The sequence below is a fragment of the Tigriopus californicus genome, chromosome 10, assembly GCF_007210705.1.
Source record: "Tigriopus californicus strain San Diego chromosome 10, Tcal_SD_v2.1, whole genome shotgun sequence".
Taxonomy (NCBI): Eukaryota; Metazoa; Arthropoda; class Copepoda; order Harpacticoida; family Harpacticidae; genus Tigriopus; species Tigriopus californicus.
Genome location: NC_081449.1, coordinates 4,205,539 through 4,229,178, shown reverse-complemented (window position 1 = coordinate 4,229,178; position 23,640 = coordinate 4,205,539). Strand labels below are relative to the sequence as shown.

General features: G+C 41.3%; 4 protein-coding genes across 6 annotated transcripts in view; 2 read left to right on the top strand and 2 right to left on the bottom strand.

Annotated features, from left to right (window-relative positions):
• Positions 1-13,102, bottom strand: part of LOC131888084 (muscle LIM protein 1-like) — a 36,838-nt gene extending 23,736 nt beyond the window's left edge. The window contains exons 1-3 of one of the 2 annotated variants that reach the window (XM_059236869.1): positions 12,815-13,013; positions 11,675-11,871; positions 8,226-8,784 (exon numbers count right to left, since the gene is read on the bottom strand). In XM_059236869.1, coding sequence (XP_059092852.1) covers positions 8,604-8,784; positions 11,675-11,871; positions 12,815-12,883 — 447 coding nt within the window. In that variant the 5' untranslated portion in view covers positions 12,884-13,013 and the 3' untranslated portion in view covers positions 8,226-8,603. Of the gene's footprint in view, positions 1-8,225; positions 8,785-11,674; positions 11,872-12,814 lie in introns of those variants that run through there. The other variant, XM_059236868.1, reaches the window with a different exon arrangement.
• On the top strand, positions 1,356-3,528 carry LOC131888094 (26S proteasome regulatory subunit 7). Its single transcript, XM_059236880.1, has 2 exons — positions 1,356-1,771; positions 2,437-3,528. Exons 1-2 carry the CDS (start codon positions 1,475-1,477, stop codon positions 3,454-3,456), a joined length of 1,317 nt encoding a protein of 438 aa, XP_059092863.1. The 5' UTR covers positions 1,356-1,474; the 3' UTR covers positions 3,457-3,528.
• A 1,354-nt stretch (positions 13,103-14,456) lies between the features above and the next one.
• The window catches only part of LOC131888080 (uncharacterized), a 26,438-nt gene continuing 17,254 nt past the window's right edge, over positions 14,457-23,640 (bottom strand). Inside the window, exons 2-8 of the mRNA XM_059236865.1 lie at positions 18,181-18,341; positions 17,899-18,115; positions 17,659-17,828; positions 17,274-17,553; positions 16,713-17,209; positions 14,712-16,634; positions 14,457-14,643 (exon numbers count right to left, since the gene is read on the bottom strand). Coding sequence (XP_059092848.1) covers positions 14,542-14,643; positions 14,712-16,634; positions 16,713-17,209; positions 17,274-17,553; positions 17,659-17,828; positions 17,899-18,115; positions 18,181-18,341 — 3,350 coding nt within the window. The 3' untranslated portion in view covers positions 14,457-14,541. The remainder of the gene's footprint in view (positions 14,644-14,711; positions 16,635-16,712; positions 17,210-17,273; positions 17,554-17,658; positions 17,829-17,898; positions 18,116-18,180; positions 18,342-23,640) is intronic.
• Positions 19,481-23,640, top strand: part of LOC131888093 (flotillin-1-like) — an 11,907-nt gene continuing 7,747 nt past the window's right edge. The window contains exons 1-4 of one of the 2 annotated variants that reach the window (XM_059236878.1): positions 19,481-19,757; positions 19,845-20,004; positions 20,384-20,459; positions 20,838-20,928. In XM_059236878.1, the coding sequence (XP_059092861.1) occupies positions 19,950-20,004; positions 20,384-20,459; positions 20,838-20,928 (222 nt within the window). In that variant the 5' untranslated portion in view covers positions 19,481-19,757; positions 19,845-19,949. The remainder of the gene's footprint in view (positions 19,758-19,844; positions 20,005-20,383; positions 20,460-20,837; positions 20,929-23,640) is intronic. The other variant, XM_059236879.1, reaches the window with a different exon arrangement.

The following is a 23,640-nucleotide window of genomic DNA, read 5'->3' as shown; positions in this document are numbered from 1 at the left end:
CATTGAACTATTTAGTGATCAAGCAATGTCATTTATTTAAGCATTACATAAACACTGCAAAAATGAATGGAAATTATGATTTTTTTGAAGGTTTAGCCTATTTTGTATTTTTTAACTGCCAGGTGTAAAAAAAAGTGTTATGGGCAGTTAAGACAGTTTTAGGCATCTGGGACTACTTGTGGTCAAAACTAGTCCATGCCACCAAAGACTGTCCAAACAGTAAATGGAACTCATTTTATTGTTGGGCAATAAGAAAATAATGCAATCATCTAAATCTTCAACATCATTACCAATGAATTAACTAAAGGTCTTAAAAGCTCTCAGCTCCGTTTCTAGATGGTTAGATTGTTTGTTTGTTAAAGCACCAAAGTAAAGCGCCCTTTGCAGTCAAATTATTGTGCTTTTTGTTCAGAATGGAAGAAATATTGAGGTAAAATCATAGAGGAAGCAACTCCTAGAGAGTGCCATGAGAGCTAGCCAGGCGGACTACTTTTCAGAGCGAATGAATGTCAGCTGACCGGTGCTAGGGTATAGTTTCTGATTGTAGAGGCGCTGCTTTCCATCAGCTAGAGTTGCACTGCCACTGGTTACCGATTCAGCTCCAATAAAATCACAACAAACTCGTCTTTACCCTTTTATGTTGTAAAATTGTCCAAAAAAGATCATGAGAAAAATGTCAGAATACATTTTGAGTTTTTAAAAAGCGCATTATTCATTTACTATTTTCCACAATAGTCCCAGATTATTTGGCTAACAAATGATAGCAAATGTAAAGCATTTCAATAAAGCTTTTGGAAAAAATGAATTCGGGCTGGGTCAAAAATTAACAACATTTTTCTGAAGGGCTTTGGCCATGTGCAATTTTAATTTTATTTTCTTCCTGTGTTGAGTACATTATTTCACGATTCCAAAAAAGGGGATGGAACCCCTGTGGAAGAGCTCCAATAGTCAGATTGAAAGAAAAGTAATAATCTTATGGTGCCATATTCTATCACAATCCTTGATTTTTTTCTTCCAAGGAACGGGGACGATCAGAATGATCATGACAGCCACCCTGAAGATGTAGTTCCCATAGGCCCATTAAAGACTGAAGAAAAGTGACTGCCAAACACTTCGAATCCTGCCCTCTGGGAAATCCAACCCTTCCGTCTGGATAAAAAAGTCTTGATCTTGGCCTAATATCTATCATTTTATCCCTCATCCTTGTCTCTATCACTCAATCTCAAGATTTACCAACATCCCTATTGGCCAGTTTCTTCCATTTTTTAAACGTTCAGCTGTCGATAGACTTAATCACAAATTTAAAAATGAGCACCGCCAACTAATCGGTGGAGAATAACGTTTATCGGAACTCAAATCGTGAATCGGCAACTTTAGAACTCGACTTGAGTCACATTAAGGCACAGAATCCCACCAACAATTGAATTCAACTTGACCCCTCAATTCCCGGAAATCTCCGCCCATCCCACTCATCATGGCCAAAGACTACTTGGGTAAGGACATGCGCAAGTCCGGCAAGGGCGATCCCGACGGGGCTGACGACGAGAAAGAGATCAAGGCCCTGGATGAGGGCGACATCCAATTGCTCAAGACCTACGGCCAAGGACCCTACACCAAGGCCCTGAAGGCCGTGGAGAAGGATATTGGCGAAATCACGAAACGCGTGAACGAGCTGGCCGGGATCAAGGAGTCGGATACGGGCTTGGGCCCGCCCGCTTTGTGGGATTTGGCCGCTGATAAACAGACTTTGCAATCCGAGCAACCGCTTCAGGTGAGAAACACAGCCTAAAATTAGAATCAATACTAAAACCTGGAATATACTTGAACAATTTTTTTTATCTTTCACTCGCGTGAATTTTTTGGCGATGCGTGGGCTTGAAGTCTGGCTATGACGAGACATGAGCATGAAATTTCATATCAATCGTAGTTTCAAGAGGTAGACAAATGTGCCAAATCTTGAGCTTTGGATGGGTTAATCAGATTTGATAGTCATGTCAAAAGGACGATAAGTAACAATGGTTCCATGCGACATATGAATAAAATTATAAAATTCCCCCTTTGCGGTTATGGAGTCAAAACTAAGTGATATTGCAGGTTGCATTTGACACAAGATTTTCGACGTTGTTTGATTCAATACTAATATATTGACTTTCATTCATATCAATTTTAGGCTAAAGTGTAATTTGTGCAATGTGTGGTTTTTAGATTTCCTTTCGTCACAACACAAGTGGGCATAATTTTAAAAAAAATCGCATTAACTGCTTTTGCCATTCTCTATGTTGTTCAACCAAACTATCGCTTTCTTTGTTCAGACTTTCCAATTAGACTATAATCTGGAACTTCCGAAAACGGCTAAGCACTATTCTATTTGCTTTCATTGTTTGTTTTGGCATTATATGTACACCCGTCATGTTATATCAATGTGAACTTTTGTAGGTGGCCCGCTGCACCAAGATCATCAATGCGGATTCGGACGATCCCAAGTACATCATCAATGTAAAGCAATTCGCCAAATTCGTGGTGGACTTGGCCGATCAAGTGGCCTCCACCGATATCGAAGAAGGCATGCGCGTTGGTGTGGACCGCAACAAGTACCAGATCCACATCCCATTGCCACCTAAAATCGATCCCACCGTCACCATGATGCAGGTGGAAGAGAAGCCCGATGTCACTTACTCCGATGTTGGAGGCTGCAAAGAGCAAATCGAAAAGCTGCGCGAGGTCGTGGAAACGCCTCTGCTGCACCCCGAGCGATTCGTCAATCTCGGTATTGAACCGCCCAAGGGCGTGTTGCTCTATGGCCCACCCGGCACCGGCAAGACTCTCTGCGCCCGAGCCGTGGCTAATCGAACGGATGCCTGCTTCATTCGGGTCATTGGCTCGGAACTCGTGCAGAAATACGTGGGCGAGGGTGCCCGAATGGTTCGGGAGCTCTTCGAAATGGCCCGGACCAAGAAGGCGTGCCTGATCTTCTTCGACGAGATCGACGCCGTGGGTGGAGCTCGCTTCGACGACGGAGCTGGGGGTGATAACGAGGTCCAGCGGACCATGTTGGAGCTTATCAACCAACTGGACGGGTTCGATCCCCGAGGCAACATCAAAGTCCTGATGGCCACCAATCGGCCTGACACTTTAGATCCGGCTCTCTTGCGACCCGGTCGACTGGACCGAAAGGTCGAGTTTGGATTGCCCGATCTCGAGGGTCGAGCCAACATCTTCAAGATCCACGCCAGATCCATGTCCGTGGAACGGGATATTCGTTACGAGCTTCTAGCTCGATTGTGCCCCAACTCCACTGGAGCCGAAATCCGATCAGTTTGTACGGAGGCGGGTATGTTTGCGATCCGGTCACGCCGTAAGGTGGCTACGGAGAAAGATTTCCTCGACGCTGTGAACAAGGTCATCAAGGCATACGCCAAGTTCTCGGCTACGCCCAAGTACATGACCTATAACTGAAACCATAAGTCGCTCCCACCCAGTTTTTGTATCACGTTTAGCCTCAAAATAAAGTTTCTTTGTGCCCCTCAAGTGAAGTTTTTATTCATCGTCGACGAAGTGTTTCGAGCACTGACGAAGAACTTACGTACAACGGGTATGTTGCTATGAGTGACATGAGCTTCGTACGTTGGAAAACATTGCCATGGAAACTTCAAGCCTAAAACATTAAGAAGAACACGATTTTGAAGCAAATCTTTGATGGTGTTTCACAAAAGAACATTGATGACATGATTGTCTGGAGGCATTAGAACTAGCAATGAATTTGAGGTATTTACTTCTGACTTTACATCGTAAATTTTTCGTGCAAATTTACAATGAATTATTCGTGCACGCGCTGTGTTCATGGTGTTTGTTTGTGGGCGAATGAAGGGAATTGCCATTTATTAACTTTATTGGTTTTTCACGGCTCTTTGCTAAGACGTAATTATTTTAAACCCTAATAAGTTTATTGCTCATTTATGTTTATGCTTAGCTTTAGCAGTTTCTCTCTGATCTAGTATTGTAGTACAGTATTTTCAGTTCCGAATCGTTATATGTAGAGGTCGTAGTTCTTCAGTTTGATTGTATTGGTCATTGATAATTTAAAAATATTGTTCATTAGTGTATTAATTATATTTTTGTTCGATCAGTTTGATGACACGCCTGACCCTTATTCCAGACTAGGTATCTGATGCTTTCAACGAACGGCATTAGGCCTACCGTGCTAAAGAAGGGTGAGGAAATGTCAAGTTCCTCTAAGACTCAAAATTTTCGACTTTTTAGCAATTTGGGTGATATGGGTAAATACTTTTTATCCCTGAGAGGGTTTTTCAGGTTGGCGAAAACTTTTAACGATACATAGTGATATAATCTCAATCACCAACATCAAAGGTCCCATGAAAAACAATCTGAATCGTTTTTAGCTGATGTGGTTATACAAATATGCAGACAGAAAAAAATTTAAGCAACATTTTGCCCTTGTTTTTAAATTTACACTCATCTGCGCATCTTTTTGTGTCCCAATGAGGACATATCACGGCTTCCTGAAACAACGAACGATAAACAAGTTTTTCTGAAATGGACGGCCATTCTTAAACTAGGGGACAAGTACTTGTGCTATTTCGTATTTTTGACTCTTGTGGTGGAATAGATACCATTTTGTGAGCTCCAATCACTTCGTTAATGATATTGTTATCTGTTTGCAATACTCCAGCCACGCCAAGTAGTCCGAAAACCTCACCAAAGACGAAAGCTAAAGCTGTCAAATCGTATCAAATTTGATGAGACAAATTAATGCAGAAGTGATAGTGTACCTTATCAAAGCAGAAACAACATTGAAAGTTCGAGGTCAAGATATAAATCATCACTGATCACTGTGTATTTGGTCTCTTGAGTATTCCAAGTGACCATTAATTGATCAACGAGGTGCCAAGAGTATTTTCAAACATATGGGCCTTTATTTCGAAGTGGTGGCCGACTTCTGTTTCATAGCCTTTCCGAAATAAGGCATCAACTTTACGTTGATGCTTCATGGAGTTCTAGCTCGTCTCTATACGCACACACCCACAATCTCAACGCATCATCAAAAACTCGGCCCTTGGGATTCGTCGTCAAAAAGAACTGCTTCAAGAAAGAAGCATACGTATTATTGTGCAAGTGTTTGGGTCAATCGAAACTTCCCAAGCTACCAATCATTGATATTTGTGCGCCCATCAGCGATATTGAGTTCGAGGGGAGACAACGAATTAGAGTTGGTGAATCTGGCTAACCCTTTAATATAAGTTTGATCAGGATTTTTAGTCAAAAACTTGCCCAAGTCTGACTTACGTAAATCCCACCACTGGATCAATGCCTACATACTCCACACGAATATTTAGGGCAGCAAATTGAACAATGATGAAGCCCGAGAAAGAAGACGTACAGTATCAGACACCTTTCGTATCGTCTCTAAGTACTGTACCGTCCCAACTTTTCAAGCCTCTCCCAGTACAAGAGCTCATTCATACCCTCAAACTTCCTGTCAAAATATTTTTGGATCTGCTGGACGTTTTGCAAACCTGCTGAACTGTATTTCCGATATTCCGTTTCCAAGAAAAATCCCAAAGATTCAAGGAGGCTAGACGCTCGGCGCAGTTTTTTGACATAATATAAAGACCACGGAACTTGGATAATGCAACATGACGGAATGCAAGGATGGAAAGGCTCCCTGTGAAACCATTATTTCCGGTTCTGGCTCATACAATGTGCTTATTGTGCAACCAGCTTTGCGTATGATGATTTAAAGCCCTAGGTGTAAATTTTCAAACCAATTGAATGATTTGTGAAGAAATGAGTGAAATGGACGACAACTTGCATAGACATTACCAAATTTCAATTGCCTCTTTTCAATGAAAGCCCTTATCCATAGAGGACTCCATGCCCGATCATGCTGAAATTTGACAAATCCTTCAACTCAAATCTACTGGTACAAGTCAGAGATTATTTGGCCGTCGGAGGTCACGTGGGTGGAGTGTACCTAGAAACCCAGGATGACCCAAGGATCAGCTCAAGAAAATCCCGGACTTGGGAATTGTTTGATTTGCAGTTTTACTTTGAGGTACAAGAAACTAGATTGCTAACTGAGAAACCCTTGATATTAAACAGGCTACAACAGGTACCAAAAGGGAGCTAATTTGGAAATTGCGTTCCTAAAACTTTCCAAAACTAAGGGTTTTCCTCTAAATCTAGTTAACCTGAAAAAACTGTTAGCAAATAGGATAAGTTCACAGAGGTTGTTGTTTACCCCTTTGCTCCCACCAACCTCTTTTGACTTATGTAGGGATATGTTGAGGGTTTGGCTGTGGTATCAGTTAGTTGCAAAAGTGTTGTAATTAGCACAGCTGTTATACAGACAAATCAAAGGATAGTGCAAGAAACGATTAAAAAGATCAAATGTTAAGCTCTTTTTGAAACAAAAGTTCAACTATGGTTGGAAAAAGTGGTGTCTTCACGTTTGATACATCACTACCTATCCGAAAGATGGCGCTTGGGTGCAAAGGGGTACAAAAAACAAAACAAACTGAGGCTGTGATCGTATCCTATTGCTTGAAGTTGTTCATGCTTATGTAAAGCTTTCCAGCAATATCAGGTTCAAGTAGTGGTTTTGACAAGTAGGCTTTAATCGCTTCAATACATCTGAAAAAGAGAGTGAGACATGGCTAGGTGCCTTTGCAAGGCGTTTTGATCTACTCATAACTGCATGCAGTTTTACGCCGTGCAGCCTTGCCCTTTGTTGGGACGTCTCCTCCCTAGCTCACCCTGGTGTCAAACTTCAGAACGTGATCTCGACTGTTGTTGGGCCATTGATCTTATCAAGAATAAATCAGTGGCAATCCAATACATACAAAAATGCGTAGCTGAACGCCCTCGCCGAGGTTTTCATGTATTTTGTCCTCCTTAGATAACGGATACCTCGGATTGAATCGTTTTCTCGACTTTTCTCCCTGAAACTTTCGACGTTAAGTCCATTCCCACACACGGAGGACTATCAAGGATAATTGATTTTAAATAGAGGACATGACTCGGCCATTCGCAATGGACGTAATAGGGGCTGGCTTAATCAACTCAGTGAGGCTCTTATATATGTAAAAAGGGAGTATCCTTGAATGTCTTTGCTTCTTTGTTAATGATTACTAGTTACCTCTGCATTTTTGCACATGGTAAAACGTGTTGTAGATATGACCAGATATATTTCTGCTTTTCCACAAACCTTCTACACGTTCCGACAAAGATTATTTGAGCTCTCAATTTTTTTCTTCAGGCCATCTTGAGTTAAGTACAGGTCTTTATCTCCACTCAAACCTGTATCTGTGAACTATTTGAGCGAAAAACGTGCAATTTTTGGGCCATTTAATCAGATGCTCCTCTACTTCGATCGAGCATCCCCCACTCTTTTTCCACGCATTATTGCACGAGATTGTGTTCGAGAACAGAAAAAACAAAATGTGATGGCGATCGAGAACGTGCCAAGAAATCCAGCGCTATTACCTTTAAAGCACGGGCATCTTCGAAGCTTCGAAGCTTTCTTGATTGAGTGCGCTGAAAATGTTAGTGCTCCCCAACCGAGAATTTAATGATCTTCTCACATTTTCGAGATTCTTGCCCAAAGGCACAAGGTTGCTCGACAAAGACCTTTTTGTGGTGGATAATTCATTTCCGTCTGAATTGAACATTAAAAAGCGATCATATCGCATTTCAAGTCTGGATTGAAAAAACGCATGAGTGAAAACTTGGTAAGGCTATTTTTCGGGTTGGAAAGATCTTGGTAAATGCTTGAGTCAGATTTAGAGCATTAAAAGTAAAGGTGACTTTCACCTTGAAATAAAACTCTAGGGAGCTTAGTAAAAGTGCGGTAATTTAGTGTATACATCCATTTATCTTTTGCAGTAATCCGTGGGTTTTTTCAATCCTTTACTCATGGAATCGGATCACGAAGTATTCATGGAATTTGATACCGTTGATATTGACAAACTAAAAGGCCAGTGATATAGTGCGAAGGCTAAACATCTATCGAGTTACGTCAGAACAAATGGAATTCTAAAGCTAGTTCGACTTATTGGCCGTGTTGATAGAATTTGTCAACAACAAAAATATGTCACTTCTGCCTTCATGTTTCATGTTTTCTTGACAACAAAGTTATTCATCCTTAGTATTTTCTGTTATTTTTCTAATCGTTACATGATAAGATCAGAATAATGTTTTAGCTTGGGTGAAAGCTTAAATATTGCAACTTTATTATATTCATCAACGTTAAATATTCGGTACAACACATTTGTCACTGTTCATGATCAATGGGAAACATTACAGCTTTTTTACAGTCCACATAATTGGCGAACGCCAACCAATCTGACGAACTTGAATTTTCATGATCTTTTCAAGGCCAATTTCGATTGACAACCACAGTGCATAAGCATAACGATTACAATAATTTTCTATTCTCAGTTCATTCAAAGCCCAAACTATAAGGTAGTTGTATTCCATGGGAGAATGTCTGATATCGAAGTATGAAGAAGACTCTACTTGGGCTGGTTTGATAATGAGACAAAGGGCGACAGCTAGTAAGATTTTTTTTTGGATCGATTTGTGTTTTAGATCTCGTAAGCCACCATTTCAATATCGGGTGCGATGGTTGTCAAACTGCGAACATCAACTTGGGTGTACTCGAAAGCTTTGTCTTTTTGCAATCCATCCACTGCCGAATATCCAGGAGGATTCTGAAACTGTCGGGCCGCTTCCAACATTTCTCGCTCCCGTTTCTCTCGCTCCATCCTATAAATAGAAATAAACTATTGGTTTTAAATTGTTTTGAGGAAAACAACCACTTTGAAATATTTGATCAAGATTTTTAGGTGGCACCATTATGCTGGGGTTACAATTTCTTATATTCTATGAAGAAACTTGTAGTAACGTTAAAATTTCAAATAAAAGCAAATTCGATTAATTTTGGGACCTTTTGAGGGACCTTTTGATACCTGACTATGAACAATAACTATAAGAAAATAGGAAAATATATTTAGGGTAAGGGCTTACTAAAAGGGGAAAATAGAGGAAACCCGGGAAATCCCACCAGGGTGGGGTTAAAGATTTTTGGTTTGGATTTTCACGGACTTGAGCAACCGCTACAGATAACGTCATCCCCAATGCTATCAAAATGAAAGGTCATATTTCGTCTATTTTTTACCTTTAAATCTTTTTATGATACTTGGTCTACCATTGAATTGGAGTTGGCAGACCGGTTAGTCTTTGAATGTAAGGTTGATCTGGAATGTTACTTTAAAAGGTTATTAAACGGAATTTCATTCTGATCAAGGCCATATTACTCTTGGCAACCCAAGAGTAGACTCGATCTCAATCCTCTACCAGACTACAGGAGTCTTGACCATTCCAGCATGCAGGAAACTATTTCTTTATCATCATCATAAGAGGAGATACTAGCAGTAAAATTAAGTTTTTGAAGCGGAGCTATGAAGATAATGAAAACGAACGGTCCTAAATTGGAGCCTTGTGGAACACCTGACTTGATTTTATGGCGACCGGGTGGGAATGAACTCACTCTGGCGATCGAATGCTTGTAAGGACTTTAAAGACCGTGAAACAAAGTAGTAGGCAACCTTGACTAAGAACGTTAGGATGAATCTTGTTTTGAATAGACATGATTTTTAAGCAAAGGTTTAACAAATGTTCCATCATTGTTGAAACCAAATGATATATTCTAATCCGTTTTAAAACACTTCAAATATTCAATGCCAATTATCTCAAGTCAGTCATCTGCAGATTTTGTCACCTTTGCCAACACTTAATGATTGTTTTCAGGAAAAGAGAAAACTTTTCAAATTCATTGTTTGCCCAAAGCAACTTCCAAAACCAAGTTCCATCAATTTCATTTTGACAACTCTCTTTTGTCAATATCCACATTATTTGACCTGCCCGTATTGTTTGGTTGACAACTGGTGCGATTTCAAAGGATACAACAAATCTCTTGAGACTTGAAATATCGAGTATTGTTGACAACTTCTTGCATGAAATTTGAATGAGTGTTGAAACGTCTCGAACAGCTCCCATAAATCGTTTATTCATGACAGTTTTCACCTCAATGCATCCTAGGATTATCACAAAGTTACAGCTATCGATTCCATTGCACCCTTGAAATGTGAAACTGTAACAACGTCTTTGAGGAAATGAATAACTCAATGTCACTCTTTCCCCCCTCCGTTGTCATTAGAAATGGCTCTCTGATCAACCTCAAGGCAAAAGGTTTTGCATCAAGATTCCACACAAAAAAAGCTCTCATTAGACGATCATTTGGAGTTCAGGCTAAACGCATTGTGCACTTCCGGCATGTTTGACAGCAAAGCGTCATCAGTGAATGATCCACAGGGAATGTTGTTGCTTGCGGTTCAATCCTTGGGAAACAGTCTCTTTTTTGTTGGCAGAGCTTGATTTAAAATGAAGTAATACATGAATTTGGTGCAAGCGGAAGTAAGGCCTCACTCGGCCTTTTGCGCGACAATGTGATTTTTGTACTGTAGCTAAGGGCAGGGTTAGTTTTACGATATTATCTTTGGTGCAGAAATGCAATTGGACAGGATCCAAATAAAAGGCATTACATTTCATTCTTCTAGCTTGATAAATTGCAAGTAAAGTGCTAATTGAAATATCCGTGAGACAAAATGTCCTTTTTTGCGCTTAGGTTTATCATGGTTTATTAAAAGAACACTATAACCTTTATTTTTGACGGTATTGAAACCAGTTCTACCTGCCCCAAAATTTTGCTTTTCAAAAGGAATCCATTGCATCAATGTTTGATCTTCAAATACGTATGCGCCGACGAGTGGGACGGTTTTCAAAATTGTAATATGTAATATTTTGTTTATGGGATTTTGTAATAGTTTGTAATATGGGATAAATTGGCTCAAATTGGGATCATAAAACCACACATACGGACCAACTTGCATGAAATTTTTGTACGAATATTTCCCGCACACGTTTCTACAAACTATGTTTTCATAAAAAATAAACTTTCTTGCCTCAAGTTGCGCTTGGAACAATCTAATGCTTGGCACGGAACTCCAACTCAGCAACCCTGAATAGGCTGGAATTATCTCGTCACCTCCTTTGGATTTAAAATCCTTCTGCAACTCGCAGTCGAATTACCGTCCTAATGGCCATGTTATATTTTTATCATACAAACGGACATGAACCGTTCGAAAACTTTGATTTTAAGATATTTGACAATGAAGTTAGAATCAGCTTTCACCCTCAATTATCCGTAGGTGCATGAACGAACTAAAGAAATTCGAGTTAGATAAGACATACTTTTTTTCTTCAAGTAGATTTGCCTTGAGCTTGCTTCTGATTTTTAACTTAAGATGGCAATGAATAAGACATTATTAGAAGATATTTTGGCCGTTTCAGACCCGAGTCTTTTAGCTACAATCTAACCCGAATAATGCACTAACTCCTCAAAGTATTAACAGATGGTCTGTTACTAGGAATTTTCCTAACATTTACTTCTTATCCTAATTGAACACCTCCTGCCTTAAGGGTTAAATCATTCAATTACAGATGATCTCTAATGTGTTCAGGTAAAGCGCCAAAAATATCGTTACACTCGGAAAATGGATTCAAGACTTAGATTTGAGTGGGTTATAACTCTTACCTGTATCTCTCTTCGTCCGACAGTTGTCCCATACCTGGATGGTCACCATTTTCATAAGGGTTCATGATTTTTTGGTAACACATCCGGCAATACAATTGCCCATCTTTCTCAGTCAAGGTTCCAGGGGTGAGGCCACAACGACAAGCCACACATCGCACGCAAACTCGATGATATGGAGTCCTATCTGTTGCAATAATCTAAAAAAAGATAAATTAAGGCTTTTTTGTACAAGTGCATACAATGCAAGATTCATTTATTGGATGAATTCTACATTTCCGAAGGCTATAGAACTTGTTTATTTTGGCAGCAATCTAAGAAGGTCTCAAAGCTTGAAGTGCGACAAGGGGTTGAAGTTCATCAGAGATTGTTCTTTGCAGAGTTCGGGGGTGCATTCAAAGTCAAATACAACTATGTCCTACAAAAATTGTAGTTTTCGGCGACTTAACTTCCGACTTGCCAATGTTTATTGCGGGTTTTCCCACATGCATTGATTAACATAAAAACTAGCAAAGCTTAATTATCACAGAATATCTGAAAAAATTACATGCAACAACAATTTCTCTTAAGTTTTTTGTTATTAAAAGACATACTTACGAACAATATTTTTTTCCGTTTGATTTTCCAATTAGAACACGATGTACCATACCAAAGTATTTGGTGAATTCCATTAAGAGTCAGCAGGGCAGCAATTGGTCGGAAATGATTTAAAAATGCATTAATATCCTAATATTTGGTGACCTTGAGAAGCTCAGGAATTTGTTTTTGCTCCCAAGATATGCTCATCAAGAAGCAAAAAGCGTGACCGGTTTACACTGCTTCAAAAGCTGATGCATTGACCAACGAGATTTTCAAACCTTTGACAGGCCTCGTCAATCTTTCATATATTCCCACGTAATTAGCAAGCCCTCCAACGAGCAAATGTTTTAGTCAAATTTAATTCCAGTAACCGTCGTTCAAGGGCTGTTTTATTTGGTAACTTTGCATTTTGATTAACGTTTTATATCATCTTGATGCCCTCTTTAATCTTTTTCTACACACTACTTTTGTATTTTTGAGTGGTTTTTAATGAATAACAATATGCCATCCTGACAATTGATTGTAAATCACATGAATCCTATCATTGATTTATGCTTTGCTTACCTGCTCAGCTGGGTAAACGGGCTTTTTGCAAGCTGGACAACGATGAGGGTCTTTGGGTATCCAAACCATGATGTAAATATTCAATATTCGAGCACTATATTTGCTAAAAATTCAATGTCTCCTTGGTGGGATTTTTGTGACAGGCAATTTTCTTTGAGGCTTTCGTGAACTGAGGAATGAACTTGAACTGTTCGTGCTTGATGGAGAGATCGAAAGTTTGCCCTCAAGATCAGAGCTAGACGGGCTCAAAGATCTGTGTCGCCGAGGCCGTTCTTCTATTTAGTTGCTTATTCGAGGACGCGTCTCCTAGGTCGTAATATGGGAGGGTGCTTGAGGCCGGTACTGTTGCATAAGTGGAGGTCAGAAATCCATACGTGAGTGCAGGATTTTTCAAGTTGTTTCTAGCCCTAAAATATTTTTATTTAGAACAAAAAAAACGACAATCAGCATCATGCAAAACATTCTAAGCATATTTGGTCTTTCACAGGGTTGTATTACGTATTAAGCACTATTCAAAACTTCCAGGGGGAGGGGCATGATAGTGAATTTCGAGTGTTATTTTATAATGACTTGTTTTACTTTGATAGCTAATCGAATATAATGCTTCTTTTTATGATGAGCTTTACGAGAGTTTACCCGAAACACTTTAAACAAGAAGACCCATGACTTGACAAGGCTTGACAAAACAATCAATATCAAGATCTGCGATGCACCGTTGAAGTTGAAATTACGTTTCAAATAATTTAAATGAGCTACAAGTGAAAATCGAGTATTTATGGTTGTATTTATTATATATGCTATGGTAAGGAACTAGAGATATAGTGCAGCCGAGTGGTTAAAGGGGTAACGCAAACCAGACAAGAGTCTTCCCGTCAAGCGCCGTGATTTCTTGAGCTTATTCAAGCCATCAATTGTTTGTTTGTTTCGTGTGCAGATGTCAGCATTCTCGCTTGGCCTGCCATCTGATGATGGGTGTCCCAATTGAGGCATATTCCCGCTCCGTCTTCACAGCCAACAATACTTCTTGTCTCGCCCTAGGGAATGGTCTCAGGTTCGCCCATTTAAGGTGTTGCAGCAGCAACTCATGATCATCAAAGTTCGCAGTACCAAATTCAGAAATTTGTATACTTCCTATTGATCATCCACATAGCTTCATATATAGTATTTTAAAACTACTAGTAATGTTTCAAATACATGAAGGCCCCCCCTCATTGAAAATGTTATGATAGGCAAAATACATTTCAAAATACAAGTTTCTTCCCGAATGCAAGTCTCCTGAAATAAAACAATCTGAGAATGGCTATGCATACGCCTGGGTCAAAAATGCAAGTACGTTCATGTATTTAGGTTCGGTTTTGTCTGTTTTTGAAGTCCGGACTCAGTACGAGCATTATGTAAGTCAAGGCTTTCTCTAAGATTCCTCTCACTTTGGGGGAAAATAGTGGATTGACCGTAAGCACTTAGGTAGGCCCAACTTAGTTTCACCAACTTAGTGGCCTTAGAATCTTGGAAAAGTAGCAGAATCTCAATAATCTTAGCGATCAATACGCCGGAGTTAATGCACAAAATACTCGTAGGTGAATGAATGGGTGTAGGAGATGCACAACTCCAAATGCCATGGGCCGAAAAAATACTCGTAAAATCAGCCACATTGCCGAAGGGCATTTATTTATTAAACTCGGCATTAACAAAAAAAATTAGAAAACGATAGAGAGTGAATTTTATGGTTAACAGTCGGATTCATTGTTAATGTCTCTCTCTGGAGACTTTCCAATATATTGCGGGATCCTAGATGGCAGATCTGTCTTCCGAATTGGATTTCCATGGACCTAGAGAGTAACGAGAAAGACGAATTACAAATCTGGGTTTTCAAATTTCGCGCTCAATGTTTGCATACCCCTGGTGGCTGCATGAGTAACTGATCTTTAAGTTGTCGAGCCACGTGCTCCAACTGGGATAAGTATTGGAGTGTGTTTTCTTTAGGATGGTCACCATTGCCACGCTGTTGACCCTCACGACTTTTTTCTCTCAGAAGTTCGAGCAAGGCTACAAGGTTATCGTCCACTTCCTGACGTCCACCGTTTTCCCCTTCTGTTTCTTCCTCGCTCAGAGTTTCATTTGGCCTCGTTACTCCTTGGCGATGCGTTCTACCCTGTGGTCCACTGGGGGTTGATTGCAAACGTTGTCGAGCTCGTGGAATTGGCCCGGACCGAGCGGCCGTGGTGTCGTTTGGTTGGATGGGAGTACTCAAAGGTGATGGTAATGGCCTCAGAGGGGACATGCGCTTTGGTAGTGGTTTGAGGATGAGCTCTTGCTCAGAGTAAGGTATTTTGGAGGGTGGGATAGGAGAGATCGATTCCCTTTCGTGGTCCGATCTCTCCAGTTCAGGAACAGGGGGTAAAGGCACACGACCTTGAGCAAACTGAAGATTGGAAGGCCGTGGATGAGGCGACCTGTACATCCGCTTTGTGGGCAGATTCAGATTATTTAGAAGACTAGCGAGATTGGAGGCAGAGTCGTATGGAGAGTCGCTCCCTCCACGCTGGGCTTGACCATTAGCCAAAGCTTGATTGTGATCTGGAAGTCTTCGTTTGTGAAATCCACGACCCAAGGTACCATTAGTAGAAATCCTCGGTAGCTCCCGCCTAGGAGCAGGTGGAGGCGATACCGATTGTTCCCTCATCCGGCGATATTCGTCTATGGCTGCTGATGTTGGGAAAAAATCATCATCCAAGTCATCGTCTACTGGCGATCCTTCACCCTCATCAAAAGAAAGCTCATGATCTGGAATGTCATTGCTTAAAGATGCCGGGACAATTTGAATCACGGTGACCTTACTCCCGTTTTCATCCAGAAGGCGGTCAGATCTGGCTTCTGAATGATGATCATCGGCATGGTCTCCGATGTCGTGATCATTTTCCTCTTCCATCATTTTGTCGTCCATCTTACTTCCATATGGACTAGTTTCCTTCGAGAGTGGACCTGCCGAAGGGGAGCTGTAACCTGATGTTGACGAGTTATCGGGACTGGCAGATCGGTCACTTTGATTGCAATCGGTCAGCGTTTTCGTTCCTTGGAATGGTTTCGTCTTTCGAATGGGTTTACTTGGAGGAGCAGCATGTTTCTTGAATTGATGTTGCCTCAACATATTTTCCTTGTTTTTCATCACAGTCAGATCTGTTTGGGTACCATTGGTGTTCTTGGCTGATCTGAAGCTCTCCACGTGAAGTCTGAGTTTGCCGTTGCTGGTCACACGGCTATTAGACTTCTGCAGGGTGTTGTTTCGTTTAGGAACATCATATAAAACGGCATCATCTGGCATCTCATGAGAATCATTACTAGTGTTCATGGTGGACGATTCGTGACTGTATAGACTGGTTGGGGTCTGGGTCATTCTACTTGGTTTATCCGATCCTTCTAAAACTATTTTCTGCGTTGATCCCAAACTCGAAATGGACTCTGTGGAACCATAATGGCTTCGGTTGTTTATTAATCCCAAATGTTGTCGCTCGTTTTCAGGCGTGCTTTCTTCGTGAAGAAGATTCTCCAAACTTCTGGCATTCTGTCTGAGTTGACTGTTGATATTCTGGCGGTCCACGGCTTGGTACCGGATGTTACCGTGACAACTGTCCTTATCATGATCGAAAGATTCCACCATGGCCAGATCTAAATGGTTCTCTGAGTCGAACATGACGGAACCAGGCTTTGAATCTGCTTTCCTCGACCAATACTCTGACGATCCATTCCCTGCATTGGAGGTGGTCCGTGTGTATTTACGTCGATATTTCTCCGGGTCTGGGAGATCAAAACTTCGACCAGCCTGAAAGTGAAAACAATTTGGAATCACACTTCTACTCAAAGTGATTCGCCATGAAAAGGCTCTCCTGCATTGACTCGCCTGAAATTCACAGAGATCCTCGGCTGTCCCGTACAGTTTTGATGATCTAGAAGAGCTTCCAGGTTTCCTCCCGTAGTTCCCAATGGTATTATGGTTGAAGTCAGTCTGCCTTGATCCCAGGTACTTGTTAACCGAGGCATTGAAGGTGGTTCTTGAAGGTCGCATGGTATGGCTGTGAAGAGTTTGAATAGATGTGGCGCGATAGTGGAGCGAATTGGAGGTCGCACCAGCCGTTGTTTTGCTTCTTTGAAGAGTCACAATCGGCCGGACCTCACTCTTCCCGCTGACCTCGTGCATCTTGTAATGCGAGGTCAAATCTTTAGCCGCTTGGATCTCTGTCGTCGTTCGAGGATGGATGTACATCGATTGATGTCGACGAATGATGGCATGCCTCATCGTTCCGGCTCCAGCCGAATTCGAATTGCGATGGTTTGGAGCAGGCAAATGTGGAGCAGGCATTGGAGGCTCTCGACAAAGCTCGGGAATCGTGTGGATGGCTAAAAAGGCAAGGGTTGAACTAAAGCACAAGCCATATCGGCATTTCAAGGCTAGAACACTTACACGAATGTTTTCTGGTTGGTCCACCCGCCAAACTTTCATTGCCTTGAAGGCTCTTCGATAATGTCCCAAGGAGGTCGTATCTTCTCTCATAAACGCCAGTGGGCGTTTTCTGCTTCTGTCCTCCATTCAGGAAAGAGAGGGATCGCTTCACCGAATTTTGACTGGGATGCAAGGTGTTGTAGGTATTCCTGTAGACCCAAGATGGATGCGGTTGAGGACCTCCAGAGGGCGTCTTTAAGTTCAAAGTGTCCGTCAGATCACTTTGTCGATTAACTAGATCCTGCTTGGCGTAGAAAAAGAATTTTTTTTTGTCAATCGGTAGTTCTTCAAAGAGAACTCTCGCAACCAAAGTAAAAATTCGATATGCCTGCAGATCATTTTTTACCTTCGTTGTGAGAACTGTGTCAGAGTCGAGAGAAGAGAAATGATGCTCTTTTCGCTCAAAATCATCCTCATCGTGGTCATTTTGTATTTGAAGATAGCAAAAAGTCTGCTGACTGGCAAAAAACGAGACGATCATAGCGGTCACCGTGCTAATAGTTGTGGTCATATAAGCTAAAGCGAACGCATGGGGTTATGATTTGCCATCTCATAATAAGAAGGATTAACCTGAGTTAGATATTACCATGATACATAAGATCATTCAATTGTTTGGTCTTGATGTATTGCTTGCTCTCATCGGTTAGAAATCCTCTCCATTCGCCCACTTCCAAAATGAGCAGGTTCACCAAATTTACCAATAGAACAGCCAATGACAGCAGTAAAATTCCTTGGGCTTTCATGACGGTTATCCCATAACCATGACAACAAAGGATCAAGGTCACACTTCCGGTGAAGATGTTCTATAAAAGATCATTTTAGCTCAGAGAAAGCTCAAACATGATTCAGTTTCAAGCGTTTTCATTACCCAAGCTCCTGTCCAAATATTGGAACCCAGTGAGAAGATGGGCAATTCCATCATGAAGTAAATTCCAGCCACCATTTGCACCATGCCCGCTGTAGCCAAAATCAAGGCCCAGATGACATGAAGAACATGATTGGTCTTCCGATTTCCACATATTCGCACACCTAAAAGTCGATATATATTTAATTTCAGGAAAAAGCTGATAGATAGTAAGATGAATTAGGTAGTTACAATGTCCGTGAGAGTTGGACAACATCTCAAAATCCCATTTTGTGCGATAATGAAAATCTGTTTGTTGGTTCAAGTTTCTCAAATTTCCACTTAATTAAACTTCCAATATATATACATATGATTAATTTTCTGTTACCTTAACATTGCATGTTACAGGTAGATTATCCCACCCAAGACTATGTCCCACCTAACCCCCCCTCTTTTGGTATGGGTAGTACATGTACACAGTATATGTGTATTCCCAATGTCCTTTTACTCTCATTTGAAAAAGGGCGGCGTCATTCGAGCGCGCGTTTGTGCGCACGCAGAGATTTGTTGGGGAATCCATGGACCATGGGTTACGAAAACAGATCTGCATAGAGAGCACGATTGGAACCAGTGCCATTCGCCAAGTAAGAGGGAGAAACGGGAAAGGAACCAACGGCCAGAGAACAACAAACCCCAGGAAAGAGAAGAGAGGGGGGGGGTCAATTTGGAGAAAGTTGACTCAAGCGCTTACCATGAGCCAATCTAGCCGAAGCAGCTGCACTTCAATGGATGACAATAAATCTAGGTGATTCATTAGGAAGGGTGTGGTATACTGGCCGAGATTAAACCTTTCTAATGTTTATGTCATTTGTTGGCTATCATTTCCAGACGAGCTATTAGAGAAATGAAAATAATTTTCTATTTTGTGACGGTTATTTAAACATAGCGGTCTTGGTATGGAGTTATAATATGTTCGGCTCAGACGGATGAGTAACACACTAGAATGTTGCTCAATGTGCAAACCAATGTTGACAATAGATACCAACTTTTTGAGAGTCTTGTTCATATCGTTTATTGTTTGAACCACTCAAGCATCAGATTTGACGATAGCATGATAGTCCAGGTTAGAGACGTCCATGAAATTTAAAAGGACTTTCTTTCCTGGCTGAGTTGTTCCCAACTTTCCTCCAGAGATCCAAAGGCTGGGGACTGGGAAAAAGAAGTGAGGACAACGAACGTGCGTAGTTAGTAGTGGTTTGGTGGAAGAGGAAAGGAAAGCTCCTTATTGGTTGGAAGTGGAAAAGGCCGAAGAGGCTGCTCGAAGGCCCAATCAGCGGAAACTGTCGGCCAAATCGCATCTCTGTCTTCTCCACACCACCCTTTACACAGACACACTCATCAAAGTTAATCGTTTGCTTCATGTTTTGAGTGAGTTGGCGTGTTTGGATGCCATTTAGCAGCCAAGAAAGAGGAACGGAAAAAGCCAGGTGATCGCAAAGTGATCCGAGTTTTTTTCTCCCACTACGTTCCCTCCCCTCCTCCAATTTTTGGTGCCACGAGGATCGCTGCTAATGAGACCGTCATTGGTGGATTGAAAGAAGGTGCGAAAACGGCGAAGATTGACTGATCGACTAACTGACTGAATACTGACTGAGTGTTGGCTTGTCATCCGTCATTGTCAATTTCAGCGTTATCAAAGAAAGGAGGAGGCACGGGCGAAATTGACAGAGGGATTGTCATCCTCATCGCCGTCTTGATCAACAACATTTACCTGTGGCAGGAGACGGAGCCGGATGATGACTTGGGGTTTCGTTGTTTGCGGGCCCAATGAGGCTTTGGTGGTGTCAGGTATGGCCAATAAGTACATGTACAATCAGTCCTTCAGCACTCTTCTGATAAGCAAGCACATATCAAGAAGAGGAGAAACCTCTATCTCTATTTTCCCGTTAGATGATCATCTTCCAATTGAAAGATGGCATTCCACATTATTAGCCAGCTCCTCTCCTTTTGTTGGCCATATCTCGAATCAAAAGAGAGAAGGAGAAAGAGATGCCAATAAGATAGAGTTGAAATCATGAAGCATGAAAGGCAATCAAGATGAGAAATGAGTTTTCGCACGGCACGGACAAATCAGGATGAGATTGATTTGTAGTCAGTTATCAAAAGAAACATGCTTATGAATGAGAAAGGATCATGAATGAGTAACTTGTGCAGCCTTGTTTTGCAGGATGTTGCCACAGAAAACCCCTCTTGGTGCCCGGGGGTCGAGCCTTTGTTTGGCCGGGGATCCAATATGTCCAAAGGTATGTTACGGTCCGTATCTTAACTTGAACATAAGATAAATCATGTCAAGAAGAAATCGTCTCAGCAAATCATCAAGAGATGCCAAATTGATGGCGGTATAATAATTGAGGCATGGATCAAATTTGTTCACCGTTATCTCAAATTGGAGGCATTGTTTTATTTGTGAGTCCAGATTCCACGCTTTCCTTGTGACTTTCGCAAAGAAGCTGAGGTTTCAAGTTCTCAAGTAATTTAAGCTCGTCTTAAAAATCACGCTTGCTGTAAAAATAACCATTACCCCTCTTGGTGAGACAAATGAATGTGGTCTGGTGGGGACTTGGTTGGGGGGCCCGGGGGCAATAATGATTGTATCTTGATTCTTTTTCCTTCCCTCTTAGGATATTGCTAAATGTCATGACTCTGAAAGTGTCGTCCAACCAAGTCAATTCAGTTCAAGGTGTCCCCATATCAGTGACGGGCATTGCTCAGGTATTTCTATAGACATTTTTGAACCTCATAACAAATTCAACAATCGAGAGACGTGAATGAGAGCAAAGAGGTTTACATTGTGGCTAAAACACACGCGTTTGATCGTACGAAGAGACTCAACTTGGTCCGATCGTGATGATGACCTAAGCAATGGCCAAGAGGGATTCTTAACTAAAAGTTATTGACATTTAGTTTTTGCTTGAATTGTTTCTGATTATGATCAATCGCGTGGGATTCTAAACTGAAGGTTTCTGGAATCCGATTAAACAGTCTGATTTTGGGCAATAATTGCAGGTTCTTTCAAGATATCAAATCAGAACCCCTCTAAAGTCAAAGTCAAACTTTAGCGTTCAATTGGTGCAAATACTTTCGAAGAAATCAGTGATCAAATCCATTGAAAGAAACCAACATATTGTTGGAACGGCTGAGTTGCATTGAGATGAATTCAGAATCATCTCTGCAAGAGTACCGACATCTGTTCAGAAGGTTTTTCCTTTTTATTGATGCTATTTCTGGCCACCCTGAAGCTAGCTTTGAGCGCCCATTTTCCCCCTGACTAGCTGACGTTACGCAAAGAGACGCAAGAAAGGAAGATTCACTTTCTCTCAGAGCTTTAATAACTTGGCAATTAATGGTTAGCGTCACAAAGACTTCGAAATGGTTATTGGAGTGCCATCTGTTCCCAACCCAACAAAACAACAATCGCTCCATTCTAGCTCAATTATGATTGGCCAACCGTCAATTGAACAATGTTGTGCTCATTTCAGTCAAGTTTCAAATCCCCGAAATCGCCAGGGATCCGCCCTGTGATGTTGTGATAGGATCCCCTTACAACCATCCAACTTCGCCACTAATCATTAGAGTACCAAGAAATATCAAGCCAGTGCAATTAAACCATCCATTTTACTCAGCAGGCCAAAATTTCAAGGAACTAATCTGTTTCACAGGGTGTCCATCGAGTTCAATCAAACCCCCCCAAGACTTACCATCATACACCAATATATTAGAAGATTGGTTGTCAGTTCTGGTCGTGACCCATCCTGTAACGATTGCACGTTAATTATCCATCAAGGATGATGGAATTAAGAATCAGATATCATCACAATGAGTCTTGAAGCTTTGAGGAAACAAATAGGCCCATGTGCGCAATGTACTGTACAGAACCTAAATGAACCTGAAATCTCCGCCCTGAAAGATTCCAAATGTTGCCGTTGCTGATTTTCGATGTTCGTTGATGTGGCTGATGTTGGAGCGTAGTTGTTATTCCGGAAACTCTCAGATCCTACCCGCGAGATTTTCGGGACAAATTACCTTCGAATTTATCTGAGAAGCGAGCCTGAGCCACACAAAACCAACGCAATATTAATTCCAAATGCACCTGGATATATGACATACAAAAGCCTTGGAGTAGGGACGTCCATAGCATGTCAATCCGCTAAATTTGAGTCTCACTCTTTTTGACTGCTGCCATTTGAGGATGGGGTTGGTGTTTGATGACCACGGAAAAGACATTCGAACTCGAGTTTCCGCTCCCATTCGTCTCTTTTTGGGGTTCTTCTTTAGGGGAAGCGTGTGTTTATTCATGAAGTCCTCGAGAGATAGGATCCATGATGATAATATTGTCCAAGGTCTGGATAGAGTAAAGCGGGATCTGAAGTGCTTCTTGCTCCCATTTGCTCAGCATGCTGGTGATCACCGTGATGATAGTGTTGTAAGGCAATGCAAAAGTGACTTGATAAATTTGAGGGTCACGAAGTGCTGCCCCACGAGCTTGCACTAAGGATCTTGGAATCGAGTGCAGTCAGAGGAAACTGGATATCCACCCGGACTCATTCTGACACACCGAGCTGGATAAAGTAATTTTGAAAGAGGGGGATTTTTGACTCATCTCTAATAAGTAGTCAGTAGCTGAAGTTATTATTGAGATTTATTCTTGCATCACCGTCTCAAGTCCTTTTTGGAGATGACTCTCGAGTACTCTGAACACTTGAGGGGGAGAAAAATAGTCCGCCCACCATGACCAAGACATCATGGACTAAGGACTTCAGACCAAGAGAAGATCTTCCAGATGCAAAAGAGATCCCCAGGACGTCACCATCTAAATTCACTGCGAGTTATCTCTAGAGATGTTTATAAATGAACACATGTAATCGTGTCCTTTACCAATGGAGGTCTAGTTTAAAAACCCACACCATAATTTGTAAGACAATGTTCAATGCTGAACATTATGGGTTGTCTTGACATTGCCGGAAGAAGGACGTTGCTCCCCCCTCTCTCTCTCTTGTCTTTTAAGATAAAGGTGCATTAATTCCTGCCATTGGATCCAGCCCAAAGAGCACGGAATCGGGTGGGTTGAGAGACAATTAACCCAACTTAATATTGTGGCACTGTATGGTACATTGCAATATTTGATATGCAAAAAGGCCCAACAACAACTAGATGGTGCATTTGAACCCCAGAAATTACGTGCATTTTTCTAATGGAAATCGTTTCAAGTTGTGACTCAATTAAACTTTATTGGCAGTCAACTTGTTTTCCTACCCTTAATGAAGATGGCTCAGATTGAATCAACCATACAGTCCTTGTGTCTTTGCAAGGTCAGAGCTGAAAGGCGATCAACTATCCTTTAATTCTCAATCCAGTGTCACGCGTGTATCATTGTCATAAATTCAGAACAATTTTGAGCCCATAATAATCAGCAGTTTATAACGT